The sequence below is a fragment of the Odontesthes bonariensis genome, chromosome 13, assembly GCF_027942865.1.
Source record: "Odontesthes bonariensis isolate fOdoBon6 chromosome 13, fOdoBon6.hap1, whole genome shotgun sequence".
Classification (NCBI taxonomy): Eukaryota; Metazoa; Chordata; class Actinopteri; order Atheriniformes; family Atherinopsidae; genus Odontesthes; species Odontesthes bonariensis.
The window spans coordinates 35,666,080-35,692,086 of record NC_134518.1 but is presented as its reverse complement, the minus strand read 5'-3'; the positions used below and the strand labels follow the sequence as shown (position 1 = coordinate 35,692,086).

The 26,007-nt window shown below is 44.7% G+C and overlaps 1 protein-coding gene across 1 annotated transcript in view; it reads right to left on the bottom strand.

Annotated features, from left to right (window-relative positions):
• The window catches only part of ppargc1b (peroxisome proliferator-activated receptor gamma, coactivator 1 beta), a 115,051-nt gene extending 89,783 nt beyond the window's left edge, over positions 1-25,268 (bottom strand). Inside the window, exon 1 of the mRNA XM_075482006.1 lies at positions 25,171-25,268. Within this exon, the coding sequence (XP_075338121.1) occupies positions 25,171-25,251 (81 nt within the window). The 5' untranslated portion in view covers positions 25,252-25,268. The remainder of the gene's footprint in view (positions 1-25,170) is intronic.
• Positions 25,269-26,007: the final 739 nt, after the last annotated feature.

Below are 26,007 nucleotides of genomic sequence, written 5' to 3'. Positions count from 1 at the left end.
TAGGGACTTGTTTTAATACAATACATCTAGAATATCTTGTTAAGTGAAAAAGTCTTGAAAACATTTTGTTTTGAGTCATATTTCACATGAAAGAAGCTTTTTTTTACATTTGACGAGGTTTTTAAGCTAATTTCAAGATCACTTTTAACTCAAAAGTCCCAAATATCACATTTTATTTCAAGAAATCTTGACCAGCTGATTTTCACTAGTTCCATTGGCAGATTTTTTTTGCTTATTTCAAGCAAAAACGTCTTTTATTTGTTGTTTTTCTTACTTATTTTTGGAGGGGCATTTTTTCCAGTGTAGCCAGCACCCATAAAAGTGTCATTTGCCACCAAAAAAAACTGTACAATTCTCAATTCAGACACAATCAGACACAATCGTCACTTCATTTCCTCTTTTTAAGAGCTGGAAACCTCCAATATGGCTGCCAGAGGGGGGCTTTACATCATTCAGGAGCCCTTATGAACATGCTAACATGATGCACCTGCAGGGAAATGAAAGAGCACAACGGAAAGCTGCCTGTTAGTCGGGACCAATCTGTATTGATGATGTGTTGTGGTGCACGGACAGTCGGAACAGAGCTGAGAAAAGCCTTTGCTGCTGGTTTCCGAGGTGTTGGGCTCCTCATTCAGCTCCTGGCATCGGCACTAATGAACCAGACCAGGGCTGCCATTCTAATGGGACCAGAACGCACACCCAGGGTGATCATTCAGTCCTCTGAGTAGGCGGTCCAGAACATTATCAAGACAATATGGCACCGAGACCAAAAGGAGAGCCTGAGTATAAAACAGTGCTGCTCGGCGCTCCGACACGGAGCCAAACGGGATGAAACGAGGCTTTCCAGCTTGTATGAGTTGTGCTGCTGCACAGACCAGAGCCCATTCATGTCCCCGAGTTAGAATGAAAGGCACAGAACTTCTATTAAGCCTCATTTCCACTGCAGAGCAACCGGGATGTGTTAGGCAGTCAGAGGGAGATTTAGTCCACGTCTCGTGCACTGAAAAAAGTGACTTTTTGGTGAGGTAAACTCTATTAGTCATAATTTCTACCTTGTATTTCTAAGATTCAGTAAGAACTAGAGCTTCTTAAAGGGACACTATGTAATATATTAAGTCATTTATTAGCTCAAATCAACATATTCATTCATAAATTAGTCCTCATTGGTGTAAAATTATCTCTGTCAACAATCTCACTTATCCTCCTGAGTGAAGAATAACTTGTCTGTATCTACATAGAGCGGGTAAGCTCTATGGAGGCTGCCATGTCCTTCCGCTCTATGAAAAACGACGAAGTGCCGAGAGGGACATAAAGCACTTCGAATCGCGTTTTCCCCAACGCCAGGCCTGCAAGCGGAAATGACGTCCTTTTGACGTCACGTCCGCCGAATGGCTTATTACCGGCGCTAATGCTAAATAGATTTTATCTGGTAAATTATCCCACTAATAATGCATTGATTGTTACCAAACTTCTGCCGTGGTACACATAGGCTCTTAACTCACAAAACGAGGCATTAGAAAGTTTGTAAGTTTACCGGGAGTTTATTTAAAAGAACACTTTCCAGATAGCAACAACGCTAACGCTGCGTCGACGTCACATCCGGTAACTCCCGGAATATGATTAATTGCATTGTCTGCACACCAAAGGCTATGTCAACTTATGTCATCTGTATTTATAGTGTTGTTGTATGTGTGTTATGTAATCCTTTGTACTCTGTGTCTTGATGTCTTTTTGTTTGTATGGACCTTGAGTCTGAAGCCGTAGCTTCTTGAATCTTGACACATACCGCCTGCCGTAGTTCAATAAGTTGCAGCGCACATTTGAAAACGCGAGGCGCTAGAGAGCAAATTCATTCAACTTTGCAAAATAAAATTGCACCACTAGATGGTGGAAGAAATTACATAATGTCCCTTTAAGTAAAAGTAAACATTTTATTAACGTAACACATGAATTATGGGGGAAGAGTGAGTTTTACTTTGGTTTCCTCATACAATTTAAATGTTTAATAGTTGTATGTACATAAACCTAGAAATACTACATAAACTTTACTCTGAAAGTGTATCGTTAAAATCTACTAAATTACTTCATAACAGCAAATACTACAGATATATCCAATTTGAATTAAAATTTTGAGTAAAATTATGTTCCCGCCTATGAAAAACAAGTAGACTTTACTTAATTTGTTTAACTAAATTTAACTTAAAACTTAGATGTAATTAAGTAAATGTTATGTTATATTTTATGGCAAGTAAAATTTACTTGATTTTGCAGCATTAAATATTACTTCAATCATTTGAGTGCAAATACGTGCAAAGGGGTTTTTTAAGTAAATCTTATGAGTTGTTTTTTTCAGTGTGGTCAGATAAAGCAAAGCTAGATATTAACTGCAGAGCCCCGGCCCGACATGCTCACCTGCAGAAACAACGAGGCTTTGCAGAGCTCCACTAAAATAGCCATAAACAGCTTCCCGAGGCTTTACTAATGAGCTTATTTAAAAATGCAGAAGAAGCCACACCCACAAATGGCTGCCACCAGGTAACGTGTTACTTTTCTTAGACTTACTGATTAGCTCGGCTTTTACCTATGGACTAACTGGGGTTATGTAACCCTTTCGTTTTCATTTAACAGCCATTCCTGCCCTCAGAAGAACATTTCTGGCAATGATTGCATTATTCGGTGTACCACATGAGGACGTAAGCTTGACTAAGAAGCAACAAAACATCACAGCATTTGTTTCTTTGCCCGCGCGAAGGCTAATATTACTTCACTGGAAATCAAAATATCCCACCCACTGCAGCACAATGGCTAAAATATGTGATGTTATTTTTACGTTTGGAGAAGATTAAATCTGCAATAAGAGGCTCAGACAAATTTCAGTCAGTCTGGGAACCTCTTCTGTCATACTAATTAAAAAAGAAAAAAGAAAAACAATTTCTGTCCTTCTGTGTTATTTAAAAAAAAAAGTAATAAAATAAAAAATATTTGTATATATATTATTATTATTATATTTTATCATTATATAATATTATATAATATATACTATTATTCTATATTATAGTATTATATTATATTATTATTATTATTATATATAAAAATATTCTTCATTATAAACCGACGCCTTGACATAAGCTGAGTAAGCTTTCCTTCCTAGAGGAGCAATTCCAAAAGCCACAACTGATAGCAGCGGGACTAAAGGTCAGAGCGGGTTCACATGCTCGAAATTACATCTCACCGAGCCTCTTCCAAACCTGCTTCCATCTTCCTGAACCATGAGGCTCCCTCTCACCCGCCGGACTCTTGTGTACTCCCTCCCTTCCTCCCAACATCACCTGCAGAAGAATCGATAAGCCATCAGAGCCCCGCACGCCCACTCCCATCTTCTCCCTTTGTGTTTCACCCTGTCGATCGGCCGTCAGCCTGCCTCGCTCGCTGTTCGTGCTGCACATGCTGTCAGAGCGCGTCTGTGCCGTCAAACCCAATCCCACGTTTGATTGACAAAATCTCCATCACGCACTTGTGAGTCTCGAACCAGCCGGCGCCCAAACTGTCGGAGCGATGCAGAGAGACGGAGCAGGCGATGTGACATCGTGGGGAATGGAAATGAAGGAGTACAGGAACCGAGCCCGGCACGAGACACGTGCACGTTAGAGAAAGAAGGCTGAAAGAGTTGGAAGGAAGTCGGGTATGTGGGGCAAAACAGGCCCAGAAAGGCTCGGGGAAACAAACGTGCTGGGAAACAACAGCGATGTGTCCGTGATGTGCTAATAAAAACACTGAAACAGTAAAGTGAAGCTGTAAAACGCTGACAGATCTACCAGCTAACATTTAACATCTCCATATCAGTCGAGGCCTAAAGCCAAGAGGAGATGTCATCACGCTGGTCATCTGTCATCGTGACGCCCTGCAGCTTAATCGAGTGTCTGTTTAAAATATCGCCGCTTCAGAAACGACTCGGAGAGCGAGTCCTCTGCCTACACTTCCAGCCCAGCGGTCCCAACTCCTAACCAGAAGTGTTAGTGGAACATTTAAAGGGCGAGTGGGTAGCAACGAGTTACATTTACTTGAGTAAGTTTTTGAAATAATTATACTTCTAGGAGTAGTTTTAAATCTCTATACTTTTTACTTTTCCTTGAGTAGATGTGTGCAGCAGAAACTGTCCTCTTACTCCGCTACATTAGGCTACAATGAGCTGGTTACTTTTCTTCTTACCTCTTTGGTATTCTACGCCTCATTATTTTTATCCCCCCGCGTACGCCTCATTTTAATGTTTTATTCTGACAGAGAGAGAGACTTCCGCCAAAGGCTCTACCACCTGACTGTGTTCCACCAATCAGACGCAGCCGTGCAGTCTGGTCACGTGACCGTACTCAATCTCAGCGGCGGGACGGGTTAGCTTTAGCATTAGCAGTCGTAGCAAACAAACAAAGAAACGGATGAAAAATGTCAGAACCAACGGTGGGAAATGAAGACGCAGACGAGGCCTCGTACTGAAAGCATGTTTACCTTACAAAGAGTGAGAAACAGCAGCTACATTATGTGTCTTCTGTGTCAACCAAAACAAACGCACATTTCAGCAGAAACTCAACATCTAACTTGAGGAAACATGTAGCGCTAAGTTTCCTAAACTCGTTTTTCCCCCATGGATAGGTGAATGTTTGTTTTTTAGGTTCCATATGGGTTACATATGTTTTAAACATTTCCTAAGTCTCTTTTATCTTTTATTGAAGTACTTGAATTTACCTGGATTATTTTAATTTAAGCTATTTTGTAATTAATTAATTCATTTTAATTTATTTTATGAATTTGATGAACTCTAATTTGCCTAAAGATGATTATTTAGTATTTTTGTCTGTCTGATTGAATGCTTGTGTTTTTTCACCGAGCACTTTTTTACTCTTACTCAAGTAATTATTTGGATGACTACTTTTTACTTTTTACTTTTACTTGAGTACAATTTTTGGCTGCTCTACTCTCTGGTGCAGGGCCACGGTGGGTGAAAGGCAGAGCGAGGGCTCCACTTAAGCTAGCCTTGGTGTTTCTGGACTGCGAGTGAGCGCGACACAAGCAGGAAAACATCATCCTGAAGACCAACAGTAGCTGCAGACAACCAGTAAGAGCAGCAGAAACTATCCACATCTCCACAACCACCAATAATCCAAACAGCCTTCAAAATAAGCAGCGATAATCCAAAATGATTCACTATTCATCAGCTGTAATTGGAGCCAGCCATTCCCACATAAGGACATTTAATCTTTGCGTCGCAGCTCTAATCTGCTGTTTGTTTGGCTGGGACACCATCATGTGACTCACTCATAACAACAACAACATTAAAGAAGTCTAACATCTGGATGAATTACTCCGTTAAACCTCAAATATCTACAACAAGTTTGGGAACTGACCACAAAGTGAAACGTAGCATTAGGTAAGCTAATCATGCTAATGCAGGTGAATGTGTTTCCCCACTTGGGGACGGAGGTGAGGTTGAGGCTGGCTCTATTTTTCTAGAACCAAAACACAATGAGGAGCCCCAGCCAATTAAATCGGCAGGTTTCAGCCGATAAACAAGTTAAATTTCCTTTAACTCAGTTTCCTGCAGGGAGGACTCTCTCTCTCTCTCTCACATATGTGTAAAAACAGAAGATGCCTGAAGCGTGTTTCAACACATTCAAAGAAAGAACTCGGCTTATCACCCAAATTGCATCATATTGGTAACATTCCTTGTGTCAACAGCGCCCCGCCTTGCTCTTTAACAGGCAGAAAGGTACTGCACAGCACAGCGGGGGGGTGTCAATATTTCCCGAGTGCAATCAACGAGACGGCACTCCGTCCTAATCTGTTGATGGAGATCGGATATTTGCCAACTACAGGCAGGCTGAGAGTGCGAGAGAGAGAGGGACCGCGCGCATTAATAACAAATCAGAGCTGATGAGGAATCATTTCCTGATTAACCTGAAGCTGAAGCTCCCCACAGACGCGTCAAAATTCAGTGATTAAAGAGATTAATGCAAAGCAAGGGAAATGACTGGATTCATCCAGGAAACATCTGCCAGACGCTCAACAGGTGCAGGCGGACCGGACGTTTTCTAAACTGAAAAACACAATTAAGCTTGAACTGCTTTGCATTTAAAAATCTGAAAAATGTTCAATGGCTTCAAGAGGAGCAGATTTAGTTTAATGTGATCAGAGCTTGATGATCACAGCCCAGACCCATAAGAGGATGAGAAAAAGGAGGAACTTAGAAAGGAAAGTGTTTATGGAGCCTTGAAAAAATGAGTCATTTCATTTAATTGAATTTTTGTGCTAAAGTGACAATAAGTAATGCAACACACAGGTATGTCATGGCTGTAAAAGGCAGGCTGAGGCATGTAACCATCTTGGAACCTGGAGACTGTAATAATATTACAATTTCTGAGACTTTATTAACAAACTGTTAGGGCTGGGCGCGTTAACTCGTTATTATCGCGTTAACTCGTTAATTATTTAACGCCGATAAATATTTTATCGTGCATTAACGCAGGTTTTATTATTGTAAAAGTCTGTTGAACGCATCACATTCACACAGTTACAGCAAACACCACGAAGCATGGAGGAATAAAATAAAGATAAACTAGCAGCTAACATCACCGCTACAGGTGTGACGCTAACGGCGCTAACCGGCGCTACTTCCTGTTTTACTGGTGTCAGCATAAAAGCACGTATTTCAAAATAAATTTAAAAAAAAGAATCCTGCATTTACAGCCAAGTTGAATTGTCTTCTCAGCGTAGTAGTTCCAGTCTAAAATATCACTTAAAGGCAAAACACACAACTGATAGCAGCAAGTCATTCAAGGAAACAGACAGTGGAGCGAGGCTTCTACATAAAAACTACAGAAAGATGCTGATGTTAAAAGTGTGTTTGCACAACAAATGTTATGGCACTTTCATTCATATGGCAGCACATTTAACATAAAACTAAATGCTAAAAGCTATACGCTACTTTTGGATTCATTTTTGGATTCTGCGTACAAATGCGATTAATCGTGATTAATCAGGGAAATCATGTGATTAATTAGATTAAACATTTTAATCGTTGCCCAGCCCTACAAACTAACCATTACACATTCTAGAGTGAGTGTTGTTTATAGATCATGGGCGTTGCACCCGTAGGGGATGGGGGTGTTTGGACACCCCCACTTTTACACCAAGATGATTTCACCCCCCCCCACATTTTCCAAAGGTAAACCCGTTTGCCCCATGGATGTATTATATTAACGGTTTGCCCACCCTCGTAGTGCACCAACATACAATGTGTTTTAAAGACTCTGTACCCTCCTTATCCAAATTCCATCCAGATTTGAGCAGTGCAACTAATGTAGTTTCCATTCAGGACCTGGTTTAGGGTGATCAGAATACAAAAAAAGCAGTAAAATGACCCTGTTCTGCATTTTCACAAATCAGAAAAAGGTTTCACAATTTCCAAACAAGGTTTTAATGAATCTATAGCCTCTTTAGAATAATTCTATCCAGATTTGAGCAGTCTAAGTAACGTAGTGTCCATACAGGATCTAGTTTAGGGCAATCAAAATGCAAAAATGCAGTGAAATGGCCCTTTATGCCCATTCATTTAGTTCGCGAATCGGATGCTAACTTCGGCGTCGTGTCTATGGGCTTGATGTGGCGCTCATGTGCCCCCCCTGGAACACCCCCACATTTAAATCACTGCTCCACCCCTGCTATAGATTCATCTCAAGTGACTTTAAGTAAGTCCACAATGCCGATATATATGAGCACTTATGTAATTCTATATATATATGTATATATGAGTCTGTTTTTGTCTGTTTTTGAGTAAGAATCTAGATTAAATCTGATTATGTATCGGCACAAAGCGGCCTGCTTACAGTGCGTGTTGCAGAGGATGTGGAAGTGTGAGCAGCACACCGCCTGTGTGTGTAATGCCGTATCACCATGGCTCTGAGCCGTAGTCACGCAAGCCTAAGCGGCCTTTGGGAAGTAGGTCAACGAGCGAAAAGATTGCTGAATGGAGAGACAAGAGAGGCGAGCACTGATCTTGGTGGGATGTGAGCAACAGAAGAAGAATTGCAAACAAACTGCAGGCTGCAGAAGTGGAAAGTTACTGACCGTAAACACGCAGGATGCCTGTTTTATGGCCAACGTGTGCTCACAGGCCGCGTTCGGCGTGTTTATATATGAACCCCCAAATAGCGTCTGACGGCCTCGCCCCCCTCTCCACCGTCTGCAGGTAGAAGCCTGCTTGCTTACATGCAACACGCAAGACTCACGCTCAAACACAACACAACACACACAGCTCTGAACTTTCCATCGCTGAGCCCCTCGCTCCAGCTCCACCCAAACGTGTTTATCAGGAGTTCCCCGAGAAGTTTCATCAGATTATCAGGAAAATATGTCAGAGTTCCACAGTGATTGCATCCTATACTCCCACAGAGTGTTAACTCCTCTAAGTTTCTGTGAAGCTCACTGCTGATCATCTCTTTTACGCAGCGAGCCGTAGATTCAATTCAATTCAGTTTTATTTATATAGCACCAAATACAACATGATGTCATCTCAAGGCACTTTGCAATGGCCATTTGTCCATAAAAAACAAATTAAACTTAAACCGAACCAAATCAAAAGGCCACTGATGCACCATGGGGGATGTGGTTTAACGCAGGAAAAAGAAGATGAATGTCCCAAAAATGAATTCTTGCGTTTTCTGATGATTTATTTCCAAACAATAAAACAAATAAAAGAACAAAGAAAACCTGCTGCTCTCTCCTTTTTCCCTGGTAAAAAAAAAAACAATGGCCCACCCAGGTGCATGCTGGGACTCCAGGTGCCCAGTGTGACCCAATTACCAAAAAAAATATTCTAAACAAATAACTAACAAGAAATATTAGCAAAAAAATCTAATCTAAATAAAGCACTGAAATTAATCAAATAAAGTTACTCATAATTAGGAAATTAAATTTATAGAACCAAAAAAAAACAAAAACTAACTTTACAAATAGCTCCTACACTCTTAAATAATAAAGTCCAATTCAAGCCAATTGGAATTCAATTCATTGTAATCATAATTCATTTAAAAATAATCCAATTCATTCATATAGAGCCAATTCAAAAACAGTTTCCCAGCTAAGGAAACCAACAGATTGCCCCGAGCCGTACACTGGAAAAAATCAAAGTCTTACCAAGTATATTTGTCTCATTTCTAGTCAAAATATCTCATTACACTTAATATAAGACACAACTGCCTAACAAGCACCATTTCAGCCAGATATAGGGACTTGTTTGAAGACAATACATCTGGAAAATCTTGTTAAATGAAAAAGTCTTGAAAACAAATTGTTTTAAGTCATATTTCACATGAAACAAGTTTTTTTTTTTTACATTTGAAGAGGTTTTTAAGCTAATTTCAAGATCACTTTTACCTCAAAAGTCCTAAATATCACATTTTATTTCAAGAAATCTTGACAAGCCGATTTTCACTAGTTCCATTGGCAGATTTTTTTGCTTATTTCAAGCAAAAACATCTCGTATTTGTTGTTTTTTTAACTTATTTTTGGAGGGGCATTTTTTCCAGTGTAGGTGGAGTCAGTGGATCGCTGTCCGAGCCCACGTGGTGATCTTTAGTAATCATGATGGAACCCGAGATCGAACACAAGTCAAGTGTGTGTGATGTGATGCTGATGAGAGCGCATCGATGTCAAACAATCTATTTATAACAGCCGGCGGTGCAGCGAGCGCACGCACATGCACACACACATGCACACACACATGCACACGCACCGGCTCTGACACACATTAATGTGCCTTTTATGTGAGGAAGCAACCAGAGCTAAAAATAACAACAAACACATTTCAAAGTGCAGTAATGGAAGAGGAGAGCTGCTAAGTGCATGTGTGTGTGCATGTGCATGTGTGTGTGTGTGCATGTGTGTGTGTTGCACTGAAGCGTATCCAATAACGCTGAGCTGTTTGTGAGCGGCCGCTTCAGATAAGTGAAGCTACCTGTGTGAAGGTGCATGTTCACACCGGTCCTTGCTTGCCTTCCCCTGCCACACAGTTGCCACGGCTACATGCCATGCTGGCATGTATGTGTGCGTGTGTGTGTGTGTGTGTGTGTGTGTGTGTGTGTGTGTGTTTGTCCTTTTGTCCCTGTGCTCTCTTGCACCATTGCATGGAAATTTCCTTCAACCTTTTCTCCCATTTACACCAGCACCCTTGAGAGCTCTCACAACCAACAAAAACTTTCTTTCAGACACACGTGCACGCTCACATACACACTCACGTGCATGGTTGGTGCGGTACATTGTACAGTAGAGATAAACCAACTGCCGTTCTGCTGAGATGTACAACAGTTTGTCCGACTGCAGATTTTAAACTCTTTTAAATATGAGTGTTACACTGTGGCTCCTCTTAATAGGAGCGGTCGGCTTTCTTCAAAACATCCGCTCAGGTGCAGCAGAGAAGCCGACACGTGATCCGTAATGAGCTGTTTGTGTTAAAAAATGTACAGTCTGTAAGCAGCACAGAGCATTTGCAATCATTTGGCCTGTGATTCAGCAGAAAAAAAGGCTGGTTGCAACAAAATAGAGGGCAACAGTGAGCTGAGGCAACGGTTAGCTGAAGCACCGGTTAGCTGAGACACCGGTTAGCTGAGACACCGGTTAGCTGAGGCAACGGTTAGCTGAAGCACCGGTTAGCTGAGACACCGGTTAGCTGAGACACCGGTTAGCTGAGGCAACGGTTAGCTGAAGCACCGGTTAGCTGAGACACCGGTTAGCTGAGACACCGGTTAGCTGAGGCAACGGTTAGCTGAGACACCGGTTAGCTGAGACACCGGTTAGCTGAGACACTGGTTAGCTGAGGCAACGGTTAGCTGAAGCACCGGTTAGCTGAAGCACCGGTTAGCTGAGACACCGGTTAACTGAGACACCGGTTAGCTGAGGCAACGGTTAGCTGAGACACCCATTAGCTGAGACACCGGTTAGCCGAGACACCGGTTAGCAGAGACACCGGTTAGCAGAGACACCGGTTAGCTGAGACACCGGTTAGCTGAGGCAACGGTTAGCTGAAGCACCGGTTAGCTGAGACACCGGTTAGCTGAGACACCGGTTAGCTGAGGCAACGGTTAGCTGAAGCACCGGTTAGCTGAGACACCGGTTAGCTGAGACACCGGTTAGCTGAGGCAACGGTTAGCTGAAGCACCGGTTAGCCGAGATACCGGTTACCAGAGATACCGGTTACCAGAGACACCGGTTAGCTGAGACACCGGTTAGCAGAGACACCGGTTAGCAGAGGCACCGGTTAGCCGAGATACCGGTTACCAGAGACACCGGTTAGCTGAGGCAACGGTTAGCTGAGACACCGGTTAGCCGAGGCAGCGGTTAGCCGAGACACCGGTTAGCAGAGACACCAGTTAGCCGAGGCAGCGGTTAGCCGAGACACCGGTTAGCCGAGACACCGGTTAGCAGAGGCACCGGTTAGCCGAGACACCGGTTACCAGAGACACCGGTTAGCCGAGGCACCAGTGAAGTATTTTGTGTCTTTGTGGTAAAAAGCTCTCTTATTCTGCAATGAGTCCCAGACTCAGTTTTTTCAATACTAACAGGCCGAGGTTCCAAGCAAACAGGCAGAGAAACTGATGGTGAATACGTGTTCACTGTTTATTAAATTTGTAGGAATAGTTGGCAGAAAGTAGGTCTGAATTATGAATCCATGAAAACAATATACACCAAAAGTATGTGCAACAGCAGGCTGAAATGACACGAGATCTGCAAGTAAAACCTCCCATTGCTCGTGTTCTGTTCCCATCTCTTTCCCAGCAGCTCAGTGAGGAGCAGCTGATCGTGTTGAGGGGACTCGTGCTGCAGAGGAGAGCCAACTGAAGAAGAACTGTCGGGTCGGAACGAGCCATCAAAGGCACCACAAAACATCGCTGGACCTCCTGACTGCCTCCTGCTCTGCACATTCAGCACACAGTAAAACTGTAGTTCCCCCCAACTACAACCTGTAAAACAGCTCCATTAACGGCAGCGCTACCCAGATGTTAACTTCCTGAGTAATCAGCCTTTAAAACAGTCTTTCTGTACCAACAGTGGGGCCAAAATGTGATTTGCTTTCACCATTAGAAGCTGCTCGGCCTGCCGCCACATTTGTGCAACTATTCAAACGACGGCCGGCGTCACGACTCGATGCGGGATGACACGATGCAGCAGAAATGCTGTTTAGAGAAGCCACAAGATGGCTTTACCCCCCAAAGCACCTTGTAATCCTCAAAGTTGAGGAGCATGAGTTGTAATCACACGCAATAATCCTGCTGGACCAGTGGATTACTGGAGGGGTGGGGGGGGGTGGCACTCTGGTAGATAAAATTTGGTTGGCACACGACGCCACGCTTTCAGGTGCTGGTTACACTCTCAGTGTTGGAGAACTACCAGCATCCTTCTACGTTCTGCTCGCCTCAGATATTAGACGGAGACCAAACCCCCCGGTGCGCTCCTTCGGCCTTAAAATAAGACATTTCCCAGGTGGCTGCCCTCCCCGCGATAAATCAGGTAACAGAAGAGGAGAGCTTTAAAGAAATAGGGCAGCCGGCTCGCTCCTGGTTCCCTACAAAGCCCTGAGCTGCAGGATGAGATTGGATTCCCTCTCCTTCAACCCCTCCCTGTCCTCAGATGCTGTGCAAAGCTGCAGAATGTGCAGAGAATGACGGGCTCGCTTTCATGTTGACACTATCAACACGGCCACCAGGGTCCGTGTGATGAATACAAATGTCCAGTAAAGGTTAGGCTGGGACATGTGACATGCACTCACAACCTGGACAAAAAAAACGGCCTGAACCATGAGAGGGAATATAGATTGGGGATAGATTTCTATAGCAAACATATGAAACAACTTTGAGCATCGTCACAGCTTCGGATACATTTTCTTTCAACATTAAAGGGACAGTTCGCCTCTTCTGACATGAAGCTGTGTAACATCCCATATCAGCAACATCATTTCTGAACATCTTCTTACCCCCTGCTGCGTCCTGTGAGCAGAGTTCCAGCCTCGTTTTGGTGTTGATGAAGGTAGCAAACTATCCCTTTAAAGTCTCATTTACACAGTAATAATTGGACAGAATGTTAAATAGATTGTTCAAAACAGAAAAAGCTTAAGTTTCAATTTGTTCTGCATCTTCATGTGCACTTTCCACATGTCAAAAGAGACGAACTATCCCTTTAACGCAGCACGAGGCAGCAAAAGGCCACTTTATCAACCATCTGAGGTAAAAAAAACACTCTGGATTATACTGGATGAACACAAAGACATCCGAAAAGTGCAGATTATGAGAAAATGTTAGGTCAAGGGAAAGGCTGCGGAACCCAGAACTTTGTTCAGGGATCCTGGTGGGCCTCACTTCCTCCTGAAGGCTGATTTATGGCCAACATTCCCATGTATCTATCCTTCGAGGAGACGGAGACTCGCGGAGACCTCAAGGGTTGTGATTGGTCGGCTAACAACATCATTTCCTGAATCACTTTCCCGGTTTAGCTCCTTCCTCTCAGAACAACAACGCCGCCATTTTTGAAAGAGTTTACTGTGTGCCGGGCAACATTTGGTCAAAATTATTTGCACATCAACAAGCTCCAACTCCAACAACAGTCTTTCTCTCTCGGTCGCCATCGTTCACTGTAGCGCCGCCTGCTGATCGGGAGGTGAACTGCCTTGGGTATCCGACATCCCGACGGAGAACTTGGAAAGGTTTAACAGCCTCTGCGTGACCACGGAGTCGGATTGACGGATAGCGACGGAGAAGCATACCGAGGCCTTAAGGTACATGACCGTTCTTTTAGCGACCCCTGTGACATTAGGGGTGGGCGATATGTATCGTTTGCGAAATTATCGTGAATGTTGTTTTGACGATGAGTAATTTTGCAATATCGAAAAAATTATTATTATTATTTTTTTTTTTTCAATGCCAAAAAAGTGCGGCGCCAGTGGTTCTCTGCCCTTACCACAGCGCCACGCCACGCCCTGCTTTGAACGCTCTAATTTTTTCAAAGTAAACGCTTCGGACCACGCGGGACACTCATCTAAGAGCTTCGAGGGGGCGCCGAGAGGCCGGGGCTGGGACAGCGAGAGGCCGGGGCTGGGACAGCGAGAGGCCGGGGCTGGGACGGCGAGAGGCCGGGGCTGGGACAGCGAGAGGCCGGGGCTAGGACAGCGAGAGGCCGGGGCTGGGACAGCGAGAGGCCGGGGCTAGGACGGCGAGAGGCCGGGGCTGGGACGGCGAGGGGCCGGGGCTGGGACGGCGAGGGGCCGGGGCTGGGACGGCGAGAGGCCGGGGCCGGGACGGCGAGAGGCCGGGGCCGGGACAGCGAGAGGCCGGGGCCGGGACAGCGAGAGGCCGGGGCTAGGACAGAGAGAGGCCGGGGCTGGGACAGCGAGAGGCCGGGGCTAGGACAGCGAGAGGCAGGGGCTGGGACAGAGAGAGGCCGGGGCTGGGACAGAGAGAGGCAGGGGCTGGGACAGCGAGAGGCCGGGGCTGGGACAGCGAGAGGCCGGGGCTAGGACAGCGAGAGGCCGGGGCTGGGACAGAGAGAGGCAGGGGCTGGGACAGAGAGAGGCAGGGGCTGGGACAGAGAGAGGCCGGGGCTGGGACAGCGAGAGGCCGGGGCTGGGACAGCGAGAGGCCGGGGCTGGGACAGAGAGAGGCCGGGGCTGGGACAGAGAGAGGCCGGGGCTGGGACAGAGAGAGGCCGGGGCTGGGACAGCGAGAGGCAGGGGCTGGGACAGAGAGAGGCCGTGGCTGGGACAGAGAGAGGCAGGGGCTGGGACAGAGAGAGGCCGGGGCTGGGACAGCGAGAGGCCGGGGCTGGGACAGCGAGAGGCCGGGGCTGGGACAGAGAGAGGCCGGGGCTGGGACAGAGAGAGGCCGGGGCTGGGACAGAGAGAGGCCGGGGCTGGGACAGCGAGAGGCAGGGGCTGGGACAGAGAGAGGCCGTGGCTGGGACAGCGAGAGGCCGGGGCTGGGACAGAGAGAGGCCGGGGCTAGGACAGCGAGAGGCCGGGGCTAGGACAGCGAGAGGCCGGCAGAATGACATCCATCCACCAGTGTTTCTCAACCCGTTTGAGCCACGACTCTCCATCACAGCTCCTTACTGTTGGAGGCTGCTGGGGCCTCCTGTAGAGTCATAGATGCATCGTAACACGCTCCGAAACACCAACATGAAGATGTTTTTCATTGTTTTTTTAACCCAGTTGGAGACACAAACTTTTTGTTTTTTTTAAATAAGATCTATGCTAAGACCAATTTTATCACTTTTACAGACAATTTAACGATTTAATTTCACCATAGACGTCGCCAGATTGGGTCGTTTAACGTAGCTACGCCTACTGATCGGGAGGGAAACTGCCTTGAGTATCCGTCATACCGACGGAGAACTTCGAAAGGACGGAGAAGCATACTGAGGCCTCCAAGTCCTGAAGCAAAGAAATATCCCCAAATATCTGGAAAGCAACCATTGCCCCCTAAACTAAAAAAATAGCATTTCCTGGAAACACATCGTCTTTTTGCTGTTTTCAGTTAGTTTGAGGTACTTTGGAGGTTTTATTTGAGAGCCAGGTTCCCTGAGAACAGTTCAAAGTAATACGCTGAAGCTAAAGGAGTAAGATTTTAATTCAAAGCAATCATTCATCCCGCTGATGAACCTGCTCGCCTGCAGGAACGTTAAAACTCTATGCAAATGATGATTTAAGAGTAAACAGCCAAAAAAACCTGGACGGCTCCTCCGTGGAGCGTGTGAATGCAGCTTAAAGATAAGAGCCGTAAATAAGAAGCGGGGCGATCTGATGAGAGGCGATAAGGACGCCGGCTGTAAAGTGTAAAATCTGAATTAAAAACCACGACTGAGGGCTGAGAGCACGAGATGAGATGAGATGGAGGAGAAATTTACGTCTTCGGTTCGACTCCCAACAACCTGGAACACGGCAACAAAGATTTTCATATAAATCAAAAAGGCACGAGGCAGCTGAGGAACACCTTCGCCCTCCTCCTTCGTGTTGGGCTGTTTTCCATCTCTTCCTTTTCTCAAACTCTCACTGCACTCCACTCACGTCAGCCGTGGTGTGTGTTGGACATCGTGCACGGCTGAGTGGCGTTCCACCTCAGGGGAAGATGAGCTATTAGGAAACCCTGCTGCGCACGAGCACGCCGGCATGAAAACTGCAGCAGTTTCTCCCGCTGACTAAGCCTGTCACGATAACAAATTTTGCTGGACGATAAATTGTCTCAGAAATTATTGCGACAAGCCATAATATTGTCGTTCTGAGATAATTTTCATCTAATACAATGATAATGGTATAATAATGCAGGTACACCTTTTCAAAGAGAAATAAACTTTTATTTTTAAAGAATATTTAACACTAGAACGCAATAAATGAACAAACAACCAAAAACAATGAATAAAATGGACTACAGTCCATGAAATGCTGGCTTTTCCACGATGCTAAAGGGCAGCATCTCGAAACACTCACACACTAAAGCTTAGAAACCAATTCCATCTTTTTTGTCTTTATTAGGCGTAGCCTACTCGAACTGACATATTGTGTTCACTCATCGTTACTCTAAAGGACCCGAAAGGGAGAGAGAGAGAGGCGAGGAAAACAAACAAGCATGCAAATGGCCAGAAAAATGATCGAGCTAATTTTAATTATCATGCGATTAATTGATTTATTGAATATCGCGACAGGCCTACCGCTGACCTCTGACCCCACCTACTCCCCCCGCTGTAAAATTTTACTCCGCCACGACTTACTCCGGAGAGATGAAGTCAGATTAGTGACTAAATTGTCAAATTGAATAAGCTGCAGCACTATGGCAAATGAATCACAAGTCAGTGCGTTTCAGAGTGTGATGGGGTTCGAGCTGCAGAGTTCACACTAAATAAAGAGCAGCAGAAGCCCGGCTGAGATCAGTGTGACGCAACCTTGATTTAAACCAATCAAACAAAGAAATATTGCTTAGCTGTGTTACTTCCAAAACACCATGGAGGTCTATAAGCCTCTGCGAGCCCCGTTTATCCCCGTATGGAAACTGGGTTAAAGGTTAGCGCTGCCCAAGAGCCTTACCCTGTTCTGTTCAGGACACCAGAAACAAAAGCCACAGGAAAAAACTGGTGCCTAATGAGCCCGGGTGATATCTTTAGTAATAACCGCAAACCTCTGCTCCGTATTAAAACTGCAACGTCCATAAAGGAAGATCTACAGCATCTAACCGGAGCCTTCTAATTACTCCCGAGCTGAATACAGAAAAGACATGGCTGCGTTACACCAGCAGTGTGGATGGAAACTGAGACAGATCACACGAATGAGGGCAGTCTACACACTGATGACGGGTCAATACGTACAGCGCAGGCCTTTCTGAGAGATCGCTGCCAGCGTACAAATCTGAGGATGTGTGCCAACTTTTACAAAAAAAGAAAAAGTCCTCTGGATCATTTTGAAAGGGTGTCATCGTCACACAGTCTGTTCAGCAGAGCAGCAAACGCTTGGTTACATCACTCTCATTGCTATTTGTTGCATATGTAGCAGAGAATATCCCAAAATATCCCAAAATATATCCCAATATTCCCAAAATATATCCCAATATATCCCAATAATCCCAATATATCCCGAAATATATCCCAATATATCCCAATAATCCCAAAATATATCCCAAAATATCCCAATAATCCCAAAATATATCCCAATATATCCCAAAATATATCCCAATAATCCCAAAATATATCCCAATATATCCCAATATATCCCAATAATCCAAAAATATATCCCGAAATATATCCCAATATATCCCAATAATCCAAAAATATATCCCAAAATATCCCAATAATCCCAAAATATATCCCAATATATCCCAATAATCCCAAAATATCCCAATAATCCCAAAATATATCCCAAAATATCCCAATAATCCCAAAATATATCCCAATATATCCCAATAATCCCAAAATATCCCAAAATATATCCCAATATATCCCAAAATATATCCCAATATATCCCAATAATCCAAAAATATATCCCGAAATATATCCCAATATATCCCAATAATCCAAAAATATATCCCAATATATCCCAAAATATCCCAATAATCCCAAAATATATCCCAATATATCCCAAAATATCCCAAAATATCCCAATAATCCCAAAATATATCCCAACATATCCCGAAATATATCCCAATATATCCCAAAATATATCCCAATATATCCCAATAATCCCAAAATATCCCAAAATATATCCCAATATATCCCGAAATATATCCCAATATATCCCAAAATATCCCAATAATCCCAAAATATCCCAAAATATATCCCAATATATCCCAATAATCCCAAAATATATCCCAAAATATCCCAATATATCCCAATATATCCTAGCAGAGCAGAGGGTGGTGCAGAATAATTACGCTGCTGGAAAGTTAATAAACAATGACCCCTTCATTTTTCATCATCAGCTGCAGATATTCTGCATCTCTCAGGCTCTAATGAAAGCAATTCAGCTGCAGCATCACAGACACATAAATCTCCCTCATGTTTCAAGTCATTTTTAAGCTAACAAGTCCATACAAGATGTGTCTGACAACTACGAGTGGAAAAGATCTCAGCTTCTTTTGTTCAGAAATGATATCAAATCCGGAAATTGTGAATATGTCTGCGTGAGTTTTGGCTCTAAAAGCCAAGAAAAGTCTGAGTAAGCAGCTGATGAATCACCAGGTGATTAATTATTGAGAGCCCCCCCCCCTCCTCACCTGCCTCGGCTCGCATGTTAGCTAGCAACGGCACAGTCAAATACGTGACTCGCCCCAAAGATGTATGCACACATGAGCTTTATAAGGCACAAGCACAGGCCCCCGGGGGGGATTCAGGGTCTGAGCCGGATGCCTGACGAACCTCAGAGGGATTTGGGAGGAAGCAACCGCATTCCCAGCGACCACACTGACACATCCAGGCACAACAGGGATCAGCCGCTCATCAAAATACATTCGTGGTTAAATATACCGACAGAAATGCACAGATTTCCATCACCAGCGAGGACGCAGGCCTCCACAGCCCTGCTACAGGGAGCGTTATCCTCACAGTGGTTCAGCAAATCTGACACAGCTAGCCAAAGTTGACAACCAGGCTTCTGGCTGCACATAGAAAATAATCCCCCCAACGCTTTCCCATCCCAATCTGCCAGATTATGTCAGAAGGACACATTGTTCCACCTTCTGACAGCGTCTTGATATGCCGACCGACCTGCTCACCAGTGGCTCCAGAAGCCAGAATATGTGCCCAAAGATTCCACATTATGCTACTTTATTTTGTGTTGTGTATGCACGCCTGTGTGAGGTTATCATGAGTGTGTCTGTGCAGGCCAGGTGAGTCCCACTCAGGCAGCCGGGGACAGGGGCAGTGAGGAGGATAATATGCAGAACTGTGGCCCAAACACAGGATGATGGGCTGAGGTCCACAGAAGCTTCAGAGTGTGAGCCGAGATGCTAACAAGAGCTGAGAGTCGATCAGTCCGCCCCTGGCACCGAGTAAATCCCAGTCACTGCCTGTAAGCCCTGCATCCATCACTGCTGGGGGGATCGTTACAGTCCTGATATTCAGACTCCGGACTTTCTGCTCGTCTCTCTCGTTTAAATCGTATTTATCTGCCTTCGTACGTGGAAATCTCGTCATTTTAGCTTCCAACACGCAACGCTTTTAGATAGATAGATAGATAGATAGATAGATAGATAGATAGATAGATACTTCATTGATCCCGAAGGAAATTCAAGCATCCAGTAGCAAGACATAATTATAAACAATTTAAAAACAATCTAAGAATTTTAAAAAACAGTTTAAAAATAGAAAGTGACCAGTGAAATTCAGAAGTGCATCACTGAGATGTCCTGATGGCCGGAGGAAAAAAAGAGTTTTTGAGTCTGTTGGTGGAGCAGGATTGAGACAGAAAGTACGTGAAAATTAAAGGAGTAATCCGCCTGTTCTTGTTTGCTTGACGTGGTGGTTTCTACCTTCATAAAGTTTCCACTGGATTGTTCCATAGATAAAAAATTAAATCGCTTATTTTCCAAGCTATAAACCTCATTTTTATTTAGATTCACAGCTTTTATTCATCCATAATTAAAGCGTGAAAGCTTTAAACTGCAGAATCCCCCCATCAGACCGAATCCTGCCATCCAGCTACCTGAATTCGGTCAGTAGGGGACTGTGTGACTTCCTCTTTGAAACTGGATAGGATCACCTGATAGCTGATAGGGGATGAGAGCTGACCGCCTGCTTCATCAGAGCTCGTGCACACATTAGCGTGCACATGCAGACACCGAAGCATCATGGAAACATGAGGTGCTGACTGTTGAGGCCACACAGCAGCCCAGAAACGACTTTAATCTGAATTCATTTTTCCCACGTTTGCTCTATGTGGGCGTTATTTAAAAAGAGTTTCATAAGTAATAAGTCTGTCGCGGCTTTTTAAGCTTCCAAACTATATATTTTAACAAAGGCCGTGGGTGGCAACAGGTGGTTTTGTTTTTGCACGCACTTCAGAGTTGATTGTTTAAAAAATATATGTAGTTTATTTCTAACAAAAAAAAATATGAACAAAAAAATAAAAATCTCTCACAATTTGGATGAAAAACGAAAGTTAACTTCATCTGATTTTACAAGCTCTGAAAGTGGTCAAAAAATCGTTTAACCACAACCTCGCCTAATTAATCGGAGGGTCCAAAAGCCACCAAAACAATCCAAACAATTTCAAATACAAAAAAATGAACCACAGATTCCGATTCCAGATCAACTAAAGTACACTCCAACCCGCCCAAAGAAAACCAAACTGACAGAACCCATGATCCACAAACATAAACGGCCACAGCAAAGTCCAATATTTAACACTTTCTCAGGCCGGATTCGCTTCATTTTGGACAGCACACGGATTACTTTACATCCCAGAATGCATCGCTCTTCTGGACATTGTTTGGATGCCAACTGCATCTTTAAGTAGAACAGTAGAACAGGGAAACGTGCTACTTGTACGAGCAGCTATTTGCACTTGACCTCCAGATCTGCACTTCCAAAATTAACCCGACAGAAACAAACGTTTGAACGACCGCCGCCTGTATGTCAGAGCAGCAAAACCCTTTTTCTCCCTGGAAAACAACACGTGTGCTCTCAGTTTACATGTGACTTTCTCCGCGTTGGACCAAGGTTGCTTAACCGCCTGAACAGCAGAACGGACGAGATGTGCTGCGGCTAATATTTTACCAGCGTGGGGCCCGGGGCCGGCTGTGTCCTGTTACAGCAGGATGGGGTGACTGACGCTAAGTCAGACTGATCTTCCAGGAGTCAATCCCCTGAGTGGACCAAGATCGACCCTCCGCTCCCGGTCAATGATCACCGCTGAAGGAGGACCATCTGCGATCCCAAACACGAGCTCTGGGTTTAGGTGTCCCAGCAGAAACTGCCCAGCAGGTGTGCTAATCCAGAAAAACGTGCTATCATCAAGCTAAACAAGTCTATTCAAAAGCTGATTTTAAAGAGTTTCATGCTCAGATTCAGTCGCTTTAGTGGTTCACGTTAACATCTGTGCTGAAAGAGGCAGCCGGCCTGAGCTAAAATTACACTCCAAAGCTAACAAAAGCTAATAAAACACAACTTAAGATCCTTCCTGATCCACAACTCAAACAGAACCAGATATCTGACCTTTATCCATCTGCTACAGATCTGACACAGTGAGCTGAATTAACTCGCCAACAGAAAGACTTGTAGTGTTGTTGCAGAAATGATCACAAAATGACAAATTTAAAAGACATCCGAACAGTTCTTCAACATTAAATAAGCTTAGATTAGACTCTTTGTCTCGTAACTTCTCACAAACCAAACACACCGATGGTTTGTTGATTTAAAAAAAGGTTTCATGCTCAGATTCAGTCGCTTTAGTGGTTCACGTTAACATCTCTGCTGAAAGAGGCAGCCGGCTTTACTTCTGAAGTTTGCATCCATCCTCCTTGACAGAATTTCTGTCAACTAAAAACAAGACCTGAACCTAAAACTTAACTAAACTTAAACAGAAACTAAAAACGTGGCAAAAAAACCCATGACATGGCGAGTTCCTTCCTGATCCACAACTCAACCAGAACTACAAGCCTACACTTCCTGATCCCTGACTTTTATCCACCTGCCACAGATCTAAGACGCCTCAACCTTCTCACAGTGAGCTGACTGAACTCGCCAACAGAAAGACAAATTCAAAAGACATCTGAACAGTTCTTCAACATTCAATAAGCTGCAACACGTGACTGAAATTAGACTCTTTGTCTCATAACGTCTCATAACATTGTGGTCGATGACTTTGTTGGGAACATTTAGCAGTAAAAATATTTCAAATGCCAAAGACACGTTGTTGGAAACCCTGACTTCCACGGCCAGGAAATAAAAGCCCTCTGGATGTCTGAGTTTTGATGCGACCTATAAAAACAGGCAACAGTTTCTGATGTTAATGTGCATTTGTTGCTGTTTTCCAACAGAACCATCGTGGAACGGGCCCTAATATGAATGTTTTGTGTGAAGTAGTCCAACAGTTTGGTATATTTAGACATTTCTCGTCTGCAGAAGAACAAAGAACATTCGATTTCCCAAAAAAACAATGCTTCAGCAAGTTCAGAATTGTATTTATTCCTCCACAGATGATGCAGCAGCTTTATTGAAATGTGTGATCGATAGCCTGTGAAACGCGGGGAGATGGGAAAAGATGGATTAGGAGTTGATTTGAATGACAAACGGGAGGAAAAAAGAAGTGTGTTTGTGTGCTGTGAGAGAGGAAAGTAAAGCGGCAGAAAGTGTATGAAAACCAGAGAGGAGGCAGTCACATGTCAGGAGGAAGAGGAGGGGGGAGGGACTGCCCATCCCTCCCCTACGTCACGGTAACACCTCCCTCGGCCCCGCCCACCAACTACAACTCACATGACTGCAGCAGCCCAGTTCTGTAACACCAGTCACGAGGATAGAGTACTACAATAACCAGCCGGCAGGGGCGAGCGTCTGTCTCTCTCTCACACACTAAAACACGCGTGCACGCGCACATGCACGCACGGTGAGAGCAACGGGAAAGCCATCAGCCCGCCCTGATAACCAGGAGTAAATATTAACATATTAATGCAGCGCTTGTAGAATAGATAACCACGAAGCAACAACCGTGTGATGCAGCTCTCAGTCTGATTTCTTTATTTTTCCTTCCTCTCTTTACTTAAGCTGCGTTTTATCCTTCAGCCTCTGTGCCACTCAAGGACTTTGCAGCAGAGATGTGACTGCAATACAGCAGCGTGTTGTAGGACTGTGTGTTTCTCCCTCCTGCAGACACATCTCAGCTTCTTTTATGCTCATCCTGGAACCGTAAGCATCCCATGGCGCATTATTCTTAACCCATTTCCCCCCTGAACTGAGAGCAAACCCGCTCTGCACCTTTATGGGGCTGAAGTGGAGTCTTATTTGGATGCAGCGGTGATAACATGGGACACACTGTCACCACATTACATTACAGAGCTGTGTTGTGCATTGGGCAGGCACGCTGTTGGGCCCCTTTAGGAGCAATATGTTGGCACATAATCTGCTGAATTATGGAGAGCTTTGATGCAAACATCTTCCTGTGCGCGCTGCATGCGTGTTCCGTGGCAGCACATGTCACTGCTGCAGCTTATAAATAGCCCACGGTCTCCGTGGACCCCACCACACACACCGATTTAACCTGCTTAAAGGTGCCAATCAGCTGTGACAGCTCCACCAGCACCACCCAAGCCTCACATCCTCCACGATGACCCCGAATTCAAATCACTGACAACCACCGCGACGCAATTATGTCACCCTGTGATGCAGGAGCCCGCATCCCGATGACGCGCCGTGTTCTGGCTTTGCGTGGACGGGACTAATCCGCGCGTGCTCTGCAGCCAGCAGGGAGATTAAGTTCAGAATATAAATGCTAAAATGCACGTTTTTTAGGTCGGATGCGTGAACATAAGGACCCGCAAATGTCGCCACCTTTTCACGCTTCCTTCTTCCTATCTCATCAGCCCCCCTGTGACGCCCCCCCACCCCTCCAAACAGACACAACGTGCCATAATCACCCTCATCAGACACACATAGGATCCACTCTGCCAATGCAAACAATCGTGTGAACAAGACGCGTTTTGTAACCTCCGTCAGCCGGTTACGCAAACGGTTACGAAAACGCAGAATCGCACCAACTTTTCTCAGCTGACCCCCCCCCCAAAAAAAACCCGACTGTCTGCCGTGTGCTGTCGCCGCTTTTGAAGGAGATGGTCTAATAAGTTGACCGTATATGGATAATCAGCGGGTGTTGCTCAACTTTGGGAGCGCAACAGAGTGCCTGGAGTCACCCAGAGATGCCCGGTTAAATCCGCCGTGCGGTGGCATAAAGCGGCTTATAATGAAGCAGGAGAAGCAACATTACACCGCGCTGATGTACCGCAGTGCCCCGGGAACTGCACACTTTGACCATCTGAGCCGAGTCCCACCAGGAGAGCACAGCTCCAGTTACAAAAACACACGATCGCGCCTGTTTCTCCGCACAAAATGCTCCGAAACAAGCGCTCTCTGAGCCGGTTCGTTTGTCATAATGTCATAATATCGTAATAATCCTCCAGCACAACGTCCACGCGTTAAGAGGCACGCACCACGTGTCCAAGTCCCCGGCACCGAAATGATAAAACTTCACCCAAAGAATGCGTCTAAAGTTTCCAAAGCGCCCCCGTGAATACCAAATAATCCTCCCCGAGCAAGGCAGCGGCTCCCCGGCTGCCCTCAGCCTCCAGCTCCCGGTTCCAAAACATTCATTCCTTTTCATCCATCAAAGCCCACAATGCTGATGACATTTCCTCCAAGACACGTGAAAGCCAGACGTCAAGTCTGAGTAGATGTTAACACACACACACACACACACACACACACACACACGCATGCATGTACACCGAGGCACCGGCTTGCGCTGTGCCGGGGAGATGCTGCTGAGAAGCCGATAGAGACTCTCAACAACCGGGCGTAGCGGGCACCACGGCCCGCGACGTGCAAAGACGCACCCGGGACCGCAAAGCCCGAGGAATAGTGTATCCAGAGAGGTCTTGGTCTTACCTGGCTGCCGGAGTTTTCTGTCAGGTAATTGAAGACAAAGGACGAGAGTTCCTCATCTAATAGTGGAGCGCAGTCCGCCATCTTCTAGTGAATGAGGAGCCGTGGAGTCAGAGTGTGAAGTATAGCAGGAGGAGGAGTGATGGCAGCCGGCCTGTAGGGGGCGCATCTATTTACACTCAAAAAGACAAGCGACACTTTAAAGACATGCGGCTCCTCAGAGCGGGTCTGGGGGGCCACAAGGGGTCAATACATAGAGTCTCACAGCTACATTATTTTCAGCAGTTAGTTTCACTGAGCTGCTCTAAATGCAATCAGGCTGTTCCCAGAAAAATACTTTGAACTATTTCCTCAGTCTGCTGTAATATATGTTGATGCAATATGACATCCGAGCATTTAAAGTCTTCCACATTAACTGAATCTGCTGGAGCCAAACTGTTGAGGAAAAGCACAAAACATAAAAAAAACAGAGAAAACACAAAGCAGAACAGACGAGGCCTCATACTGAAAGCATGTTTACCTTACAAAGAGTGAGAAACAGCAGCTACATTATGTGTCTTCTGTGGCAACCAAAACAAACGCACATTTCAGCAGAAACTCAACATCTAACTTGAGGAAACATGTAGCGCTAAGTTTCCTAAACTCGTTTTTCCCCCCATGGATAGGTGAATGTTTGTTTTTTAGGTTACATATGGGTTACATATGTTTTAAACATTTCCTAAGTCTCTTTTATTCTTTATTGAAGTACTTGAATTTACCTGGATTATTTTAATTTAAGCTATTTTGTAATTAATTCATTCATTTTAATTTATTTGATCAATTGGATAAACTCTAATTTGC